The sequence below is a fragment of the Misgurnus anguillicaudatus genome, chromosome 17 (genome assembly GCF_027580225.2).
Source record: "Misgurnus anguillicaudatus chromosome 17, ASM2758022v2, whole genome shotgun sequence".
In the NCBI taxonomy this organism is placed as follows: domain Eukaryota; kingdom Metazoa; phylum Chordata; class Actinopteri; order Cypriniformes; family Cobitidae; genus Misgurnus; species Misgurnus anguillicaudatus.
The window spans coordinates 35,744,119-35,764,615 of NC_073353.2; the positions used below are offsets into that span (position 1 = coordinate 35,744,119).

General features: G+C 36.4%; 1 protein-coding gene and 1 long non-coding RNA gene across 5 annotated transcripts in view; one reads left to right on the forward strand and one right to left on the reverse strand.

Moving 5' to 3' along the window:
• The window catches only part of LOC129451578 (uncharacterized), a 119,262-nt gene that overhangs the window by 1,300 nt on the left and 97,465 nt on the right, over positions 1-20,497 (forward strand). For all 3 annotated transcript variants that reach the window (XR_008646814.2, XR_012358143.1, XR_008646813.2), the window contains exon 3: positions 15,545-15,633. This is a non-coding gene — a long non-coding RNA (uncharacterized lncRNA). The remainder of the gene's footprint in view (positions 1-15,544; positions 15,634-20,497) is intronic.
• On the reverse strand, positions 13-19,631 carry vil1 (villin 1). 2 transcript variants are annotated; one of them, XM_073854693.1, is made up of 20 exons: positions 19,485-19,631; positions 14,809-14,917; positions 14,648-14,722; positions 14,327-14,526; positions 10,431-10,536; positions 9,903-10,013; positions 7,803-8,005; positions 7,642-7,720; positions 5,710-5,808; positions 5,455-5,608; positions 5,230-5,330; positions 5,014-5,151; positions 4,256-4,414; positions 3,731-3,910; positions 3,503-3,648; positions 3,273-3,417; positions 1,439-1,627; positions 1,266-1,334; positions 842-1,006; positions 13-666 (listed from the first exon to the last, which is right to left on the reverse strand). In XM_073854693.1, the coding sequence occupies exons 2-20, from the start codon at positions 14,887-14,889 to the stop codon at positions 553-555; spliced, it is 2,514 nt and encodes an 837-aa protein (XP_073710794.1). In that variant the 5' UTR covers positions 14,890-14,917; positions 19,485-19,631; the 3' UTR covers positions 13-552. The 2 variants fall into 2 exon arrangements, with proteins under 2 accessions (XP_073710794.1, XP_073710793.1); XM_073854692.1 differs by lacking the exon at positions 19,485-19,631 and adding an exon at positions 17,566-17,718.

Here is a 20,497-nt window from a genome sequence, read left to right on the forward strand (position 1 = left end):
GGTGACAAAAGATTTTCCATTACAATGAGGTCTTTACCCATTTATTGACTTTTCCATTGAACAGATGGTGCGCCTCTTGTGTACATAAAAAACCTGATACCAAAGAAATTTCCTTTAATAATTAAACATCAAATAACCTCATATACAACTTTTATTTTTGTGTTATTGAAGTGCTTTAGCCACTAAAGAAAAGCAGCATTTATTCAGTGCTTCAAATGCATCCAGGACAAATTAAATCGGCAGTTCACCATGCAGGTTCAATACAACTCATGTGTAAAAAAAATCCCATATTGTCCCATTCATTCCATATGTTCAGTTAAATGATACTTCAAGGTAATTAATTTGTCCTTTATAACATTCATTTAAAATATTGCAATTTCTCTTTATACTGTCAATTATCTGTCTTTTTAAAAATAATATATTTAAATAATTTATATGTAAACACATACGTTTATCTAAAAGGAATACACTTAACTGTAGTTTTGCATTACCGCCATAGGCATTCAATAATTAAATATAAAAGGCAGCCTGGCACAGGGATTTTTGTGCTCTTTAAAACAGGCCCTTGCTTTTCTTCAGGTTTAGCTGCTTCCAGGTTGGCATGGCGTAGAAATCCATTCGAGACATTCCCACGATCAGTGTAAAATCCTCATTTGACAGATATTCCTGCAGAGACAGCAGAGGTGTGCATTATTTCATGACTTTGATATTCATAATAATTAGATTCATAATCTCTTTCATTATTCACAACATTTAGGGCCCCCAAAATGCTAAGACCAGACTGAGATAATCATATCTGCGGTCTTTAAAAAAGTAAGCTTCAGTTTGTGGACAGGTTTACCTCTTTTCTTGTGGGATCGACTCCCTCGGGTAGATCTTCTTTCAGGCAGTTCACCAGCTGTTCTGGAGGAAACGTTTGATTGACAGGAGGAGGTATCACGTTTACAGAGCCCGCAGAGTCTTTGGAGTTTGATGTTTTGTTTTGGTTTGAGGACTGGGTATAATCCTGTAAACAAATATAATAATTAGGGATGCACCAATACAAAATATATGTGCCGAAACTGATTATTTAGAGTTTTTATGCATCTTCCACATTACTGATGAGTTCTGATGCATTTTCCGGCCATTTTTAAGGCTGGCATTAGCTTGGAAAAACATCTGCTGATACCAATTATAGGCCGATACATCTGTGAATGCTTAATATTAATTTTACATGTTACTACATCCAAAAAGATCTGCTTTGGTAATAAAACAAAAACACCTACCACAGTAATTTTGATAAGATCAGTTGCATCTCCAAGCTCTGCTTTGAGCTGATCGTAGGACTTTCCACCCTAAGAGAGAATCAGAGATATTCCTGAGCTTTACCCTGTACTCATGTTTCAAGGTTAGTTCACGGGCCGAAAGGTTAAGGGGTAAACTCATGCAAGATACTTACACTCCACTTCTGTGGGTCCCAGGCATGAAACCAGCCTGTAAAGGTGGGTGGTTCAAACCCTTGCTTCACCACCAGGATAGGTGTATCCAGGTCACGTCCTGCAGGATGGCTTTTCAGATATTCCTGTGCTGTAACCACTGCTTCTTGCTTTTCCGTATCATTGGCACCTTTGCCAATCCACAGGAACACCTGATAAACATACATGGCTCAGTCTCATGAAGCTCAGGTCACATTGCACCCCGAAAAACCAAATGAAAGGCACATTGTGCAGGGAGAACGTGTGGCCTAATATTAGGCTATTACTGTCCTTTATGCAAAATGTAATTTATTTTTCTTCTTTTTTTACACTTCAAAAAATTACTTTCTTACTTAGCATTTTTGTCTTGTTTTAAGTGCAAATATGTAAAGATTCTTAAATCAAGATGCATTTTCTTGCTAAATAACTAAGAAGATAAATCTATTTTGTAGACAAAAAAGATCAAATCTAGGTAAATTTGTGCATAAAACAAGCAAAAAAATAAATAAATCTCCTAATAAGAAAACTAGCCTTTATCTTTTTTTTAAACACTTAACAGCGGGGTGCGTGATTTTTGAAAAACACTTCAGAAAAGGGAGTCGGGCTGACTACCAAAATGCACTTGTAGCCATTCAGCAGTAAGGGGCGTGTCTACACTGCAAAACATGACTCTCTTAGTATATAGTATTTTTGTCTGGTTTTCCGTAGAAATATCCAAAAATTCTTAAATCAAGATTAATTTTCTTGATGAGCAAAATGAATTTTTTTTCTAAATAAAAAATATACAATTTAAGTAAATTTGTGCTTAAAACAATCCAAACTATTTGCCAATGAGGTAAGATTCAAGCAAAAATTTCTCACCCCATTGGCAGATATTTTTGCTTGTTTTAAGCACAAATTCACTTAATTTATATATATTTTTTTGTCTAGAAACTAAACTATTTTTCTTAGGTCATTTTGCTCCTCAAGAAAAAAACATCTGGATTAAAGAATTTTTAGATATTTCTACTGAAAACAAGACAAAAATACTAAGTAAGAAAGTCATTTTTTGCGGTGTAACCGATTCACTGCAAAAAAAAAATTTTCAAGAAATTTTTTTCTTGTTTTCAGTAAAAATATCAAAAAAATCTTAAATTAGGATGTCTTAAAACGATTTTGTGCATAAAACAAGCAAAAAAACCTGCCAATGGGGCAAGCAAAAAAATCTTGAACATTTTTCTTAAACACTAAATTCAAGAAAAATTCAAGAAAAAAATGCTTACCCCATTGGCAGATTTTTTTTTTGCTTGTTCCAGCACAAAATCACTTAAATTTGATATTTTTGGTCTCAATGCTAGACTTATTTTCTTTCGTTTTGCACATCAAGAAAAAGCATCTTAATTTAAGATTTTTTTTATATTTTTACTGAAAACAAGACAAAAATACTAAGAAATGTTTTTCTTAAATCATTTTTTGCAGTGTATCTTTGCCTGGGTTGCGTATCTGTGGGGTGGGTCTATCAAAAGAACGTCCAGATTCCAGTTTAGGTCATTTCAAATGCCAACATTGGTTTTCAGAGATCATGGACCCAGATTTAATTCAAGAAAAATTCTAGAAAAATGGCAGACTTTTTGCTTTTTTTATGCACAAATTCACCTAAATTTGATTTTTTTCCTTCTAAAAACTAGACCCATTTTCTTTGGTCATTTTGCTCATCAAAAAAGAAGCATCTTGATAAAATTTATTTTTAGATATTTGTACCAAAACCAAGATTAAAATACTAAGTAAGAAAGTAATTTTTTGCAGGGTATTTTTTGGGAGAAGTACAGTGATGTTCACCTGATCCCAGATGTCGAGCAACATGACATCATCCTCATCCAGGTCATCCTGATTAAAGTTTGTAATCTCTGTCGCTACAAAGCGACCCGTTTGATTGGAGCACTCAAATAACCTTGGGGTAATACTGATGTTCTCATCCTGTAGTCTGTCAATAAGAACAAAGAAACACAGTGCAACGTCAAATTTTGGTGCATATACAGTCTGTGCAAATCCTGCAAACGTTACTTTACCTTTTGCTGCTGGCATACTGGGACTTTCCACCAAGATTAACCCAGAAGTCAGCAGGTTCCTGACCTTCGGCAATAACATGTTTCTCCCTCTTTGAGATGATGTCAGCCAACGTTTTAGCCATCTCTCTCTCATCTCCACTGCAGCCCTGCATGGATGGCACCGGAAATTATGCTTGGCATATTGATGCCTCTCTTTTGCAGAAATGCACGCTTTTTAAATATACTGACCTTGCCGTACCACAGATAGCAGGATTTCTCTGTGCTAAGTACAAACACATCATTGGAGTTTAGAGAAGATGAGTGGGGTGGCACCTCAGTGGCACGTGTGTTAAACTCATTTGTGCCATGAACATGAAACAGTCTTACTGGCCTATTAGACTGGGTGGAGCCTTCTCTGGAACTTCCTTCCTGTTAATCAGTCAAAGCAAATACAACACGGCAGTCTCTGTGAGTCTTAGGTCACCCACCCTGCGTGAAGTTGGCCACTTACCTACCGCAAAACGTCGGCCAAAATAGTCTCAATCATTATGCACAAACGATTAAGTCTATTTTGCAGATGTTTTGTGTTGGGTGGGTGGCCAACTTCAAGCAAGTTAACCACCCACATACATTCTACTTTGAGAGCTAAAACAGGATCGTTGTAAAAACAGGAAACAGTCTTTTTTGGGTTATTTTCTGTGTTACATTCACATGTTTCCTTTTCTAAATATTTTAACTGATTAAAATGAAAAAGGAATAGGCTGACAGACCCACCTCATAAATAACCATTTTACCCTTAAAAATGGCCATTAGGTGCATGGGCTCCTTTCCCATGGGAACGCGAACTTGCACTGGTTCTCCATTGTACTTTTGGTCCAAAATAACAGCCTGGTATGCAGAGGCTGTCAGCTCTGCTGTGCTTGCGTGACGACCCTAAAATATCACCAACAGACATAGAAAAAAGTCTTAGGCTGGATTTACTTTGCGAATCTTGATGCCCAATTCCCAATTTTTGATGACCTGCTTACATCATGAAACGACTGCATTTACACTAAACACTTGGCAAAACAATTCAAGGTAGACACCACAGAGGAAGTAAAATGTCACGATATGCAATGGACACGGACAAAATTATTATAAAACATTATAGCGCTTTATTTCATTAAACTTTAACATTACTCCACTAAGTGGAGCCATCTTCCTTCATTGCGCTGCTAAGAAGAGTCATGTGTCGCAGGTGGTGTCCACCTGAGTTGAAGTCATTTGCCAACCTTGCTTTATCGATGATCACGGCACATCTAGAGATGGAAATATCCGATCTTTCCGTTTACATTGCGGACCTGAATGCATGTATCTGATTTATTTCTATGCACTTTTTTCCTGCTTACATGTCCGTGGGTCATATCTGATCTGTGCCGGAATTGAGTCACTTCAAACAGGCCTTAGTTCATGCTGTGTCTTTATCACATGCGCTCTTGCCTCTACTTTAGATGTATAATGAAGAGTTAAATAAAAGTGTAAGATACACATACTTGCCACATGTACAATATGTAGTGTAGTTTGCTGTTGACTTCATATTTGTAGAGAATGAGGTAACAATCGCCACCGTAGAAGTGCCCGAGCCACTTTCTGTCAACAGGGACAGGCTCATTGTCCTCTATCCTCCATACCTCAGAGATAAACAGACCCACTGTAGTGACTTACAAGTCCTGTTTAATAAAGATGAATGAAAAGAATGTTTTACTCACCTCAGCTTCGCCCGAACCATCATCCACCATTTTTTGTTGGGCGGCCAGATCAGGCCTGGCATGCATAGAGGTGGCATCAAACTTGATCTGCTCAACTTTGGCTAAAGATGAAGCAACCGTAACACACAAGACTCAGATTTATGCATCAAAAGATGGGTCTCTTAAAGTTCTTGCGTTCCATCTAAAAACTGTCTGTCAGTCTTTACTGTAATGAATGATGTTCACCTATTTTTCCTGCACTGTGTGTGGTGCCCAGTCCGACTGTCTGTCCCTTATCCGTCCACTTCTGGAAGAGTTGCTTGAACACTGCTGATTCTGCACTTTCATTTACTGTCTCCACATACGTGGATGACGGATAATTTTTTGCTTTTATGTAGGCCTAGAACAACAAAATATTAAGTGAGATCTTTTGTAAATGATTTACTGAATTTGCATAATAAACAGGGTCATAGATGTGTAACGGAAAGCATCAACACTCACCTCTGCTTTCTTTAGAGACTCCGCCCTTTCAGTTTTCGATGCCTTTTTGCCCTTCCAGATAAAGATTTTGATTCCACCTTGATCCAGCAGATAGCAGTCCTGCCATAGAAATCATATTTCTGATTAAGTTTCCCTGAATCTGATCTATAAGTTTCACTTTTGTTTTATTGTTTTTTTTTAGAGAACTTATGTTTCCTTGCTATGTTTCCGGATGACTTGTGATGTTCCCTTTTACTTATTCCACTTCTTTATTTAAACTCCCCAGTTTTATTGCACAAGCACATTATTTTATTCAAATGCAATACATTTGAATACTCTGATGCAACTTTGCTTTAAAGCTGTTGTCATCAAGACTTGTTTCCTTTTTGCTTCATTTTAAAACCAAGTTCCACTTAAGTGCACATATTATGCAAAATCCACTTTTAAAAGTGTTTGGACATACTTTTGCGTTGGCAGTGTGTGAACACAACCACCCTAAAATGAAAAAATCCACCTACTCCCTTTTTAATCCCCATGGATTACACCCCCATTGGATATACCTTAGGATTCTCTTGTTATTGTGATGTCACACTGATAAAGCCCTGCTAATGGCCACTGACTGACTGGTTAATTTTACCAAAAAGCTTTTTTGCATGCTATAACAAATGATCTGTGGGGCGTTTTGAACTGGAGCAAACCTGAGACTTATATTTCATCTTGTAAAAATAGGCATAATATGTGCCCTTAAACACATTTCCCACCATTGGCAAGTTATCTCGTCAATTAAGAGAAAACGCTTTCCTGCCAATGACGAATTTTTATGGCAATCCATATTTCCGCTATTATCCTCTAGGTGACACTGTTACCCAACTTATAAAACACTGAAGCATCCACTAATGCAAAAACAGTAAAAACTCTCTGTATGTTTTGATCATCGCACTGAATCTGATCTATAACAAAAGTCCTTTACAAAAATGCAATTCTTTCAGCTTTCTGCTCAAAATTTGGTACTTTTGAACAAACCTACCCATATTTGATAGGTGATAAAAGAAAACAAATAAAGATAGAATAAAACGGTCTGTTTTTGTTTGAAAGCAGAGGTCTGTTCCTCCATTTTATATATTGTATGTTTATATATTAAAAAAGAACATTTTCTGGAAGGCATTAAACTTTCGTGAAAATCTGCTGGCGGGCGCCTTTTTTTACAAACGCAGGCAGGGAAAGAGTAAAAAATTGGTACAAACTATTACTGCCTCACGATTAGTTGCGACTAATCGTTTGCAGAATAAAAGTTTTTGTTTATGTAATAATTGTGGGTGTACTGTGTATAATAATTATGTATAAATACACATACACACATGCATGTATATAATTTAGAAACATTTGCATGTGTATATAGATGTATATATTAAATATAATCTATATTATATATAAATATAAATATTTATTATATAATTTTTTTTTTTTAATTATACATTTATGTGTGTGTATTAATATAAACATAATTATTATACACAGAACACAGACATATATTATGAAAACTTTTATTCTGCAAACGATTAGTCACACCAATCCTGAGGCAGCACTAATACAAACTTAAAATAGATTCATTTTCGCTATTGCTTTAGCTTTTACTGCAGCTTGAATTACTTTCAATGTTATTTTTAATCCCCTGTAAGCACTATTATGTTTGATTGTTCTGTCATTAACTATGTAGGAGTACATACATTTATCTAATGGAGACAGATGCTCTCTTATCATAGGCCTGATTATTTTATGGGTCAAACTATTTCATTTTCCACCCACCTGTGGTTTCATAAAAATTCTTGTGAACAGATAAGTGTTAAGAATGACATTTGACTATAAATATCGTAGAAGGCTCTGCTATCATCGTGACCTTTATATGGTATTATTGCTTTATGCTGAGTGGGCAGGGGTCAGGGTCGGTCTTACCTCAGACTTCAGTAGGTCTTGTGTGAGGGGTTTTACTGCCACCTCCTGCACTACAAGACTTCCTTCAGCATCTGAAATACTTTTCACACACAAAAAAATAAGTGTTATTTTTCCGTCACCACAACGCTACAGGTTTAAATTTGGACTTCAGTCTTACTTACTGAAAGAGTTTGATGGCGGTTTTCAGTTTCTCATCTACAATCTCATCTGGAATGGCCTCTTTTATGTTTCTTTTCTCTCCCAAAGCCTGTTTCATCAATTTCATGGCTTCTTCTGAAGATTGTTCATCTTCTCCTTCCACTACAGTCACTTGTGCTCGACCACCTCTCTCTCTATCACGGATGTCCTTAGCTAGATTCATTGCCTGTAAAAACAGTATTCTACATAAGCACTTAGGCCTGGTTTTACAGATTAAGCCAGGATTAGGCATTAGTTAAATTAGAACATTTAAGTAGCTTTAAAGGTCCCGTTCTTTCTGTGTTTTAGATGCTTTGATTGTGTTAACCGTGCACAATATAACACGTGTTCATGTTTCACGTGTAATAACGCAATAATTTTTCACACAATTGACTTATCTGTATACCGTTGTTTTCACTATCCTTAAACAGGCTGATGTCTTTTAGTTCTATGAAGTCCCTCTTTTAGAAATACGTAGCGAGTTCTGATTGTTTAGTTTGTTTAGTGTGTTGTGATTTGACAGCAGCTTAGCTTGACTTTAGCTTAGCTGGCGACTGACGTATTCCTGTGGGCGGAGTTTAGTCAGAAACTGTTCTACTGATGTCATTAAAGCAGGAAGTAGAGAGCTGTAGTCCAAACTGGCCGTCCGCTGTAGGCTTTGAAAGGCAAATTCTGTTAAAGAAAATATATCGCCTGGCAGTGAACTTTGAGCTTTACAGGTATTTATGCTGTTATAGCAAAAGGGTTTAAAAATGGGATCAGAAAGAACGTGACCTTTAATAAATAAATGTGACTGTGCATATTGAGACAAAACAATGGCACTAATTTTGTTTGAAATATGTCAGTGTAAGGTGTTTCTCAAGGGATAGTTTTACCCAAAAAATTTTACACACAAGAAGATATTTTGATAAATGGTGGTAAGCACACAGTTAACGGTTACTAATTGACTTCCATAGTATTTGTTTATCCCATATAGGAGTAAATGGGTACCATCAACTATGTGGTTACCATCATTTATAAAAATATCTTATTTTGTGTTCAACAGAATAAAAAAAACTCATACAGCATGAGGACAACATAAGGATGAATAAATGATGACAACCATAATGGGTAAATATTGGACAGAACACATGCTGGGTTAAAAATTGACCCAATGCTGGATTATTTTAACCCAACTGCTGGGTTAATATACCCCATGGTTGCATAATAACAACCCAACATTGGGTCATTTTTAACCCAGCAAGGGGTAATTTTTAACCCAGCATGTGTTTTGTCCAATATTTACCCATTATGGGTCAAAAATAACCCAGCCATTTTTAGAGTGAACATGAAAATATGACTTTTTTCATGTTTAAGTGCTATAATTGGGTCCCCAGTGCTTCTGTTAACCTAGAAAAAAGATCAACCCAGTAACTTAGTTTTGGTAAACCATTCTCTGCAAGCATGTGAAAAAATATATAATTAAAATCTGGCTCCGCCCCTTAATCTGCACTATCCAACCACAGCACAGACTTTTAGTAGAGATCAGCTCATTGGCATTGAAAAGGACACACCCAAAATGACAAATTTTTGCTCACACCTACATAGTGGCAATTTTAACATGTTATAATAAATTATTTATATGATATTTTGAGCTAAAACTTCACATATGTTCTCTGGGGACACCAAAGATTTATTTTAAATTTGTGAAATGTCCTCTGTAAGACAGCTCAAACATCTGATTTTGTTTCGGTTTGTTCCCACCCACTGCCAGTTTACCCAATATTGTATTTTGACAGCTCGGTTGCCAGTTATCACGGTTGCTTTAATGAGGGCGCACACTCCGAAATGAGCTGCAGATTGAGGTAAACAAAAATCCAAAAGAGCAGGGTTTGTAATTTGCAGATAACAAAAACATGTTAAACCTAAAAATGAGCAGATAAACTTATGCTTTCCATTTTCAGTTGCACTTCTGTATTTGTATGGCAACCTGAGAGGGAAGCAGGGTAAAACCATCTCCAATTTTTTGAATTTTGACTGTGGTACCAAGGTCAACCGCTAGAAGTCAATGTTATATAAAGCTCATTTAAGTTATCGTGGTTTACCTTCAACCTCTCTGTACGGTTACTATTGGGTCCATTCCACTGAATGATCAGACTCCCCAGGTCTAGCAAAAACACGTCTCCTTTATTAAAGCTGTTCCAACTCATTTCCACCTGAGCACAGAGGGATTCAAAAGTACAGAGATTATATATGCATCATCTTATTTTATTACTTGATTTTATTACATGGTAGTTCAAAGTGTGTCATTTCTAGAGAGTAGCAAAGCCAATAAATGAGTTGAAATGCTTTTATGAATATACAAATATCATGCAGATCTTGTAAAGTCATCTGCATAAGATCTATATTCTAATAAATGCTTTTAAATCATTTCTTAAGTATATTAAGTATATATTATTATTATTATTAGTAAAAAAATTATATATTTCGTGTTTTTGTATATGTGACTGTATGAACAATGGCATCTATAATTTGTTACTTATCACAAAAAAAGGGAGTAATGTCGCACTATGGCCATTTTTGGGCATGTATAGTTGAGTTCCTCTATTGTGATCTGGGTGTGTCCGTTCCACCTCCCCTGCAACCACTTGCTTCTTTCCCTTCACATGCAGCAGTCTGCGAATGTTATATGTGTTGGTCTCTACTTGTTTCATTCCAGATGCGACTCCGCCTTTTTTGTATCTGAAATAAAATAAATAACTTTATTGATACCATTGTGACCTTTCAAAAACCTATTTAAGTCTGTAAACTTCCTCAAAAGCGGCTTATTGACTCATTCTGAAGATTACATATGAGCAGATGTAAAGTCATCTGATTTCCACAGTATAAGAAAAGGGAGGGTCAGTTGCAAAAAATTGACCTTTTTGCAAATGTAATTTATAAACCAGTAAACCATAAACTTAGGGTGTGAAACCAGGCCCGGATTAACACAATGTAGAGCTCTAGGGTGACCACATTTGAAGTGCCCTCACCCAAATATTTTAAAGGTCTTGTCATTCAGGGCTCCAGACAAACATTTTCGTAGCCCCTGACTGAATATTTTAGGAACACAAGCTGAAAATTTAGGGCCATGGTTTAAACTAGCTTTTAAAGACTCAATACAACAAAAAGTTACAACATATCTGCAAAATGCAGATGTCTTCTAACCATTATATATTTTTGGGTCCGTTTTCATCATAGGATGCTTTTGAGTCTTAATTTGGTCACAACTTTTACTATGTTCCAGCAAATGGAATGGTTTTTGGTGACACATATTATTTTGACACATATTTTGGGAAAATGCTTTGAATTTTTTCAAAAACTCAACATTACAATGTGGACACAAACCCAGTGGTTGGGTTAAATTAACCTGGAAAATGTTTATATTTAATCAAACAATGGGTTAAAACAATCTAGCATAGGTTAAATTATGACCCAATGGGTTGGGTTTCGTCCCGTTTTGACCCAAAGCTGGGGTGAAAATTACAGGTTTTTTTTGGAGTGCTTAGTCCATAATTAGGGATGCACCGAAATGAAAATTCTTGGCGGAAACCGAAAACCGAAAAAGAGGAAACCAATGCCGAAAACCGAAAGCCGAAACACCGAAAGAAATTATGCCAATTATTAGTACTACCATTGCACTTATGGTATTTTTGTGTGTAATAGAAATGGAGTCAACACACACAATTTGAGAAGAAAAATAAGCCAAACAGCATGTGGCATAAACAAGCCCAACTTCAGTTATATAGGCTGAAGGATTTGTTTGATTAATCCTTTGGTGCTTGTTTGCCATGCAGTATACATTTAAAAACTGAGATGTGCTAGTTGTGGTTTTGTTCTAACGTTAATGTTACAAAATGCTGATAAAAAAATTATGGCATTTTAATGCACGTTAAAACCACGAATGGATCGAAGGCTCAGTCAAATATAAATATCTTCTTTATTTAGTCTGACATGTTTTTGTTTAAAAAGAAAATCATATTTAGCCTAACTGCTCCGGTAAAACCCGTTTTTCTCATTAATGCCAGCTGCAGAAAAAACTCTGCTCTGTTGTTATCCAGTGAGAACAACAAACGGATCTAACAAATATATCTGAATTTAATATTATGTTACAAATAACGCAAGCTGGCTTGATACATTATTGCTGAGGGTGCAAAGTTACGAGCTTAATTTAACAACACTTCACAAAACGGAGCTATAGGGCTTGGGCGTCGTGACGTCATTACTTGTCGTGGCGGCCATGTTGATAGCCTCCTTTACTGCTGCGCTCCATGCTGCGCTCTGTTTATACATACTTTCTCTCAATCGTGTGTCTTAATTTGATTAATTTGTCGTTATTTTTTCAACCATGGTAAACCGTTGCTGTATTAATAATAAAGTAACACATTAAAAGTAATTTACATTAAAAATGACAGATAAGAACAAAACTTCATTATGTTTTATTCAATATCGGAAACCAAACATTAACCTCAACCCCTCAGTAATGTGTATACATGACATATAAATGACATTTATATATACGACAGTGAAGTATAACATCTGAATATTAATTTATATAGCTTAAGTCAACATTGAACATAAGGGAAATGTCCCGGTTTACTCGCCCAAAATACGGGAACATTTCAACATTCATCTTTCTGTTGCTATCCCTCTGCTGACAGCAAAAACTGCTGCATTAACTAAGCTACTTGTGAAGCTAGGTCATACGTGACTTTGCTTACAGATTGGCGTGAAATCGTGCTCTTACAACAACCACGCTGTTATCTTAAATGACTCTTTTTTCATATGGATCCCAACCGTTAATAGTTCCGATTTTGTCCACATACCGGTCCCTGCTTCCCTGTTTAACGTATCCCAGTAAATTACACATACTTTTCCGGATTTTAACATCTTTTTTCTTTATTTTAATTCTCCCAACTCTGCCGGTTCTCCTCGTTCAACTTGCTGTATGATTACATTCGCGAGGCCACCAACATGGCCGCCACGTCCCAGAATGCAACGCGGCGCCCAAGCCCTATTGTTTGCTGTTACGGCATTTGCAGTTATCGGGTTTGTTATAACCATATCCACAGATAAAATAAACGTTCTCCGTTTCGCTTTCCATGTGTGTCTCGTGTCGTTTTAACAAAATAAACTAGGCTATATAAGGAAGCTAACAAATCTCTCATGATGCACGCTGATGCGGCGGCGGAGATGCACGTCTAACACCCGGCATTAAAACTCTAAACACTTAAATGAGTCTGCAATCTGAATTACCAAAACAATCAGAAATACATACATATTAATTTTCATGTATATTTTATATTAAAGTCTGTAAAAGACCGTACAGGTGAAGTGAAAAAGGATTCAATGAGCAGTAGCCGTAATGCTGCGGTGGCGGATTAAAAACATTTGAATATCATTTTTTCCCCATTCTAATTATTATTGCAGATCGAATATTTGACCATTCGTGCACATCCCTAATTTTAAAAGCAATCATGTTAAATGTCTGTTATTCTGGATGTTAATCTGAACGAATGTTTAGTCGGAGCTTGTGAAAACTGTACACAAATGCCCAGAGAAACTCCGCGGGTTTGGACACACACATTACGGTCGTGGGCGGGAGTGAAACTCACAGGTTGCGGAGATCCTGGTCAGAAATTCGGCGGACGCGGGTTTGAGAGAAATCTAGTCCACACCGCAGATATGTTACTTCAGACAAGCACGTGCAGGTCGCGGTTTCTGTTTGCGTCATCACATTATTTCGGCCGTATTTTTTCGGTGATAAAAGTCTTTCGGCCGAAAACCGAAAAACCACTTTTGGGCCATTTTCGGCCGAAATTTTTCGGTGGCCGAATATTCGGTGCATCCCTATCCATAATCTGTTTTATAAATATGACTGTAGGAATCGACATGTGGTCATAAATACTGTATTGTCATAAGCAGTGTTGGAGAAAGTTGCTTTTAAAAGTAATGCATTACAATATTAAGTTACTCCCCAAAAAAGTAACTAATTGCGTTACTCGGCTACTTTTCATGGAAAGTAATACTTAGGTTACTTTTAGGTTACTTTTGCGTTACTTTTTTCTTACTTGGCTGAGGCTTGATCTCTTTCAGGCCTTGCGGGTGTTTTTATGACTAAGAAGCTCTGCATTCAGAAATTGCATATTTCCATCACAAAAATGTTAAGCTCTGGCCTGCCACATTCGTTTCTGACTCAAACTGTTCCCGCTCAGGCGCGCAGGCATAGAGTTTGCGTACTTTTACATGACTACGTTCAGTTTAATTCAGTACATTACTATTTTTAAATTAAAATAATTAAACTGAAAAGTAACTTGCATTACTTTAAAAAAAAGTAACTTAAATATTAATGTGTTCATTTAAAAAGTAATGCGTTACTTTACTCGTTATTTCAGAAAAGTAATATTATTACGTAATGCACGTTACTTGTAATGCATTACCCCCAACACATCATATTTACATTAAGGTCTTCTAATGTAAAGAGGTGGCTTATATAATCCCATCTTTGAAGTATCCTTGAAAAGTTGCACTCTCATGGCCCTGTGTCTCGCGATGTTGCACGGCCACGCCCCCCAGGTGATCATCCATCTGGGTGGTGTATATGGCCGCTGCTCCCTGCTCATCTTGGGAGGTGTCCTTGCCCAACCAATAATGAAGGTCGTAGGTGAAGTTATTGCTGGTCTTGTGAGTCTGAAAATGACATGCTTAGTTAGCACAGCCATTCCCATTTTTATTGATCTTTGCTTACTTGCGAAGCTAACTAAGATGTAAACCAAGATAATGATCGCGGTATCTTCACTGCGATACTTACGTAGAGTATAACGTAGCTGTCTCCCTCATAAAAATGTCCAAATGTTTTAGGTGGACAGGGTACCAGTTGCATGTTCTGATCAATGATTAAACAGAAAAGCAATTAGTGATTTCCTTAAGGTGAATGTGCTGGTGTGACAAAGCAGGGATTGTTCACCCTACCTCCACTCTCCATATCTGAAGTCCTGGTGTAGTTTTATTGAGGACTTTTGGAACCTCGGTCTTGACTTCGTCTTGTGGCATTATGCCAGCTTATATCTTTGAGAAATACCTGGAAGAGGAAAATAATTCGAGTCAGAACAAATGGTCAAATAAGCTGTCTCTAAATCAGTAAAAATTGCTGTTAATGCAGCTGTTTGCCAGTAACTTACTGTAGATTAAAAGGTATGTTATATACTGCCAACAGTTTGTTCAAAGTTAAATAAACATTAAACATTAACAAGTCTTTATCTTAACAGAATAAAACTATAAAATAACACCCTAATGCAAAGCATTCTGGGAACCAGATATCCTCATCAACCCTTTTTTGTTTTTTTCCTATTTTGGTTCCCAGAATGCTTTGCATTCTAGTGTACTTTTTGAAGGGTAAAATCTAGGGACTATTTGTTGACATTTTTTTACAAATCATAAGTTATAAGTTACGTAATATGAATATTCTGTGAATTAATTTGGCATTAATGTGGGTTGCAACAAATTTCGTATGTGACACAGCAAATATTATGTGAAATCTAATTTAAAATTACAAACACAGGGCCAGTTTTAATGAAACTGAACCATTAGCTTTACGATATGGGCATACCGTTGACACAAGAGCGGGTAAATAATAACAGATTTTATTTTTTTGGTGAGCTGTTTTTTTATATATTAAACGGCTGTTTAATAATTTATTTCCCTTTAGGCTACTTCAATGTCATTCAAGGCGAACAGAGGGAGTGGCCTAATCCATTGGTCTCCAACATGGTGCCCGTGGCTGCCCGCACAGAGCCTGTGAGTTGCCAAAGCACATTTTACTAATAGCCTCCATTTTATTATTATTTATTACATATGGGATCTTTTATGTATGTTAACATTTTAAACAATGATAAAACATATCAACAAAATCAACAAGTAAAACCAAGCCCTTGGAGACGTCTGGCCTAAACTGTACTCAACAACACGCATCAGTAAACCCAGACACATAGCTAAAATTGAACTTGTACTGACAGGAAGAAAGATACTAAACCACCGTGAGAAAGGAAGTAACGGATGCCTTATATCTGATGCAAATGTGTAGTAAGTTACTACACCTAAGACAGTTAATCCGAATGAGGTCTCACCGTGTGAAGTGAATAAGCACCACGGTAGCCTACAACAAGCACGTTTTAATTTATTATTAAACAGATTGCATTTATGTTTAAAATGTAAAGGAAGTTAGACAAAGTTTATGATAGACAGGAAACTGAAATCTAATTATATTGCATTTGCTCTCTTGTGTTGTGTGCACACTACCCAGCTGTTTTAAATATCCCACAAACGATGTGCTGCTTGCTTAGTGATAGCATCTTTGTTTCAAAACTAAGACCACTGCTTCATCTCATGTTGAAGTACTAGCCACATCTTTATCAACAGTGTCATCTCTTATTGGTGGTTTCAGTTGTATAAGATGTAAACTTCATTTATCTGGGCACAGATTTTTCTAGTTGTAGCCATATTTGAATGGCAGGAAGCTGCTATCGGTCATCACACTTCTGATAAAAGTGCATATACGGAAAGTTGATGTGTTTTTTTTTTATGTGATTTGTGTCTATTTACTTATATGTCTATCTATTTATTTGCATATAAGCAGCCATGTAATATTTGCATATTATTGCATTTAAATTTACATATATGTATACACATCACATTTATGTATCTAAACACACGTCCTAAGAGAATGCTTTTTTGTGTGCTTATACAAAGTTTATGAGCTTCCTTATCAGCATCTTTTTATGTTTGCCTAGTACCTTGCAGCATAGATGTTGATATGGCGTGATAACAGAGATGACCGAATCTCTCGCGTTTGATTGGATGGTTGGTTTTATTATCGAGTCGTATCGCCGTCTCTCTATATTGCACCGACCCATATGTCACCGATGACAATCACTTTTTACCCAGTTCAAAGGTTCGTATTTCCAAATCTTAAAAGTTGTAATATTAGTGCGATAATGTCTTAACCACTCCAGTCCACGGTTATAACAGTACAGGCGTATCGTGAATCGTCAGCATTACTAGAACAAACAGGAAAATATGTTTTATATAACCTGTCATTACTGCCTGTGTTTGATCAGGCTTGACAGTGTTGTGTACATATCTGCCTTCCTCTTTATAACTTTGATGAATAGTCATCCTCTTCATCATTGCCTATCAGACATATTGTTGTAAACCAAAGTTGACGGTTTACAACACAAATGATTAATGTTTTCAAGCACTTTAAAAAGCATAAATGTGCATATAAGATTATTATAGGGAATCATTTACCAACAACAGCAAACTTTCTCATGAAATCAAACTTAAATATCAAACAAGCCTTGTTAGTGCAAGGATCGTATATTTTTATATGTAAGACACTTTTCGTACTCCCAACTGTACCAATATCGGTAACTATGACTTAAAAACCTATCAGTAAAAAGTAAGATTAGATATTACATAATAGTTCAACAGAAATCTTTTGAATGACATTGCCGGAAGACCCCTATAAGGCTTACTGCAAATTGAGATTCATTATTAATATTTCTATAAGTTTAATTGCTTAATAATGGAAAAAGAAAGCGTTCTTATAACTTTTTACAACCTAGCAAATGAATCACTTTAATGATCACATTTAAAGCTGAATTTGGATTGGTTAAGGTCAAGGTTTATTGCCCTCAATACTAAATTTTTGCGAGAATCAGAGTTACTTACCTGCCACCGGAGACACGAAAAAAGAAAGCAGCCGGATAAACGTGCTGTCGGATCGCAGCGAAGGTGGTGGTGGAGCCTGAACCTCCTCACTCCCTACTTTACAACCCTTGCACTTTTATCTCTCCCTGTATTCACCCACTCAAGGCCATATATGGCAAGAGCAGGTGATATGCATACAGGTGTGTGTCATATCTGTTTTACTCTATGTGTAAGTGGCTCATCTAGCCCCCTCCCCAATAGATATCTCGGAGCAATAGAGCGAAACAAATATATTTGTTTAGCTCTCCACCCCCAGCCCATCTGGTGCTACTGTGCATACTTGTCCTGTATTTTATTTTGACATGTTGAAGTGACTGTGTCTATTAACCCTCCCTCAATGATGCATACTTCCCAAACCTAAATTTTTTTCATAGAATTCCAGTATTTCATATTGGATACGGATTTTGTTTTCAGTTGCAGGCCTGTTAATCCCATATGTACATAATTTCTGTACTAATTTGTGCCATAATTTTGATTACTAGTTTGCAGATAGTATGTAGATAGATAATAGATGATGAATTATAGGTGTACTACACTAGTCCAACATTTTTATGAATTTAGTATGCCATGGTATTTAGTTTATGATCTTGTTAGAGTAATGCATGTTTAGCCATAGATAGTGCTGCACAATTAATTGCATTGCAATCGCAATCGCGATGTCAGCCTGTGCGATTATATGACAGCAAAATGTTGCAATTATATTAAATAAATAAATGTGTGGACTTGTTAACACAAACTCTGATAACAGTCTGATGATTTTCCTTGCTGTTTAAAAAAAGAAAGAAAAACGAACAAAAAAGGCAGTGCACGTGTGGCATGCACGTGTGTTGTGTGCGTCGTCACTTATACCAGAGCGAAGATGGATGCAGAGGAGGTTGACGGTGATCTGGTAGCTAAAAAAAAAACCTCTAAGTCTGTTGTATGGCGGTATTTTGGATTTAGGATTACTGACACTGAGCAGTTGCTACATCACGTGGCAATACGAAAACATTTCTAGTTTTACAAATACACATTTAAAACTGTGTGTGGATTTTCCTTAAAACCCATCAAGTTGACTCATGATACCATTTAGTACAGTCGTTCTCAAACTTTTTCAGTGTGCGGCCCCCCTTGTGTACGGTGCATTCTTTCGCGGCCCCCCGAAAGAAAATTTATGACAAAAACAGTTCTAAAATGTAATATTTTAATTAAACAAAACATATTAAAAGTAGTGCTGTTGGTTAGTTGGCTTATTATTTTTTAGGTTTAATTACACAGAATTCATGATAAATTAATGTATTTTATAAAATGTCATAAAACTGGGGCCCCCCTGGCACCATCTCGCGGCCCCCCTGGGGGCCCCGGACCCCAGTTTGAGAACCACTTATTTAGTATAATCGCAATCGCACATCGCAATATTAGCATCAATAACCGCAATGGGAAAAATTACCCAAATCGTGCAGCCCTAGCCATAGACCTTCATTTTTCATGCGAGATAAGTTACAAATCGCCAGATCAGCAATAAGCACTTTAGTTAAACAGTCCATCAAAAGTGGATCAGTGATTATTTTTTTGTTGGATTTAAGGGCTTGTGGTAAAAGCAATTTAATCAGGTTATTCGTGCTTCGCCCCATGTGTCCAACCCAACAGTGGAGCCTTTGTGAATGACAGTAATGATGAAGGATAGATAGAAAACTGGGCACATTGCTGAACAAAATCGCAATTTATGACGATTTTATGACTTCCAAGATACTTCCCTTCTCCTCCCCTGACCTCCAGCACACATTTCACCATAAAGTGACACTACAGATATGTTGCACAAGCTTTCACATTAGATACAGTATGTAGTAGTTTACATTACAAATATGAATCTCAATGTATTGTCAGGGAGCAGCGCCTACCTTTTAAGGCAGCTCACTTCTTTTCTTGATGGCAGAATATCGGGCTTCGTCTTCGTATCTTTTCTTCTTTCAGATTGTTTCTAGGTGAACTTCAGACTTTAAAATGACGCCACTTCCCTCTCTGTGAGCAAACTCATTAGAGAGCGGTCACCAGTGCTAACTACAAATCTGAACTTACATAATACAGGGCACATATTAACACTGTTAGTTCAGCTCCATGATTCTGTCATTGTGAATGTGCTGTCGAGTGTGATAGGCCTCAGTGTTGTTCTGTTCTCTTTTTGGCCGTGTCCTATATCTGAAGGTACTGCAGGAAGATATTAGGGCATCATGTCTGAATGGAAAGCTTGTGTAACTTCCTGCTATGATGCCTTCATTTGGTTTAAAAAAATGTAAGGTCACCAATTATCTGATTTACAATTTTACATTTGCTTTGGTGTGGAAGTGTTTAGTAGTACATGTTAACGATATGCAAAAGTTACAAATCCCAAAGTAAACAATGACGCAAGGTATCATTTCCTTAAAACCTAAAACTCTTTTCTTGGACTACAACAATCACACAGATTTTACTTCCTCTGCCTGTTGACATGAACATGATGGTCATTATCATGATTCCGCCCACACTGCAAAAAATTATTTTCAAGAAAAAAGATTCTTAGTATTTTTGTCTTGTTTTCAGTAAAAATATCTAAAAATTCTTAAATTAAGATATTTTTTCTTGATGAGCAAAACGACACAAGAAAATAAGTTTAGTTTTTAGACCAAAAACATCAAATTTAAGTGATTTTGTGCATAAAACAAGCAAAAAAATCTGCCAATGGGGTAAGCAAAAAATCTAAAAAAAAAATTCTTAAACACTAAATTCAAGAAAAAAATCAAGAAAAATTTGCATTGCCAGATTTTCTGCTTGTTTTATGCACAAAATCACTTAAATTTGATATTGTTGATATAAAAACTAGACTTATTTTCTTGCTTCATTTTGCTCATCAAGAAAATGCATCTTAATTTAAGAA

Bases quoted from the DNA above. Each gene is read 5' to 3' on its own strand.
- vil1 (XM_073854693.1), bottom strand. From the start codon at position 14,889: ATGCCACAAGACGAAGTCAAGACCGAGGTTCCAAAAGTCCTCAATAAA. The intron at 10,537-14,326 runs AGCCACCTCTTT...TTATTTCAGATA, and splicing joins TTCAAAGATGGGATTATATA to CAAAAAAGGCGGAGTCGCAT. The intron at 1,007-1,265 runs GTAGGTGTTTTT...ATTTGTTTACAG, and splicing joins ATCTTATCAAAATTACTGTG to GATTATACCCAGTCCTCAAA.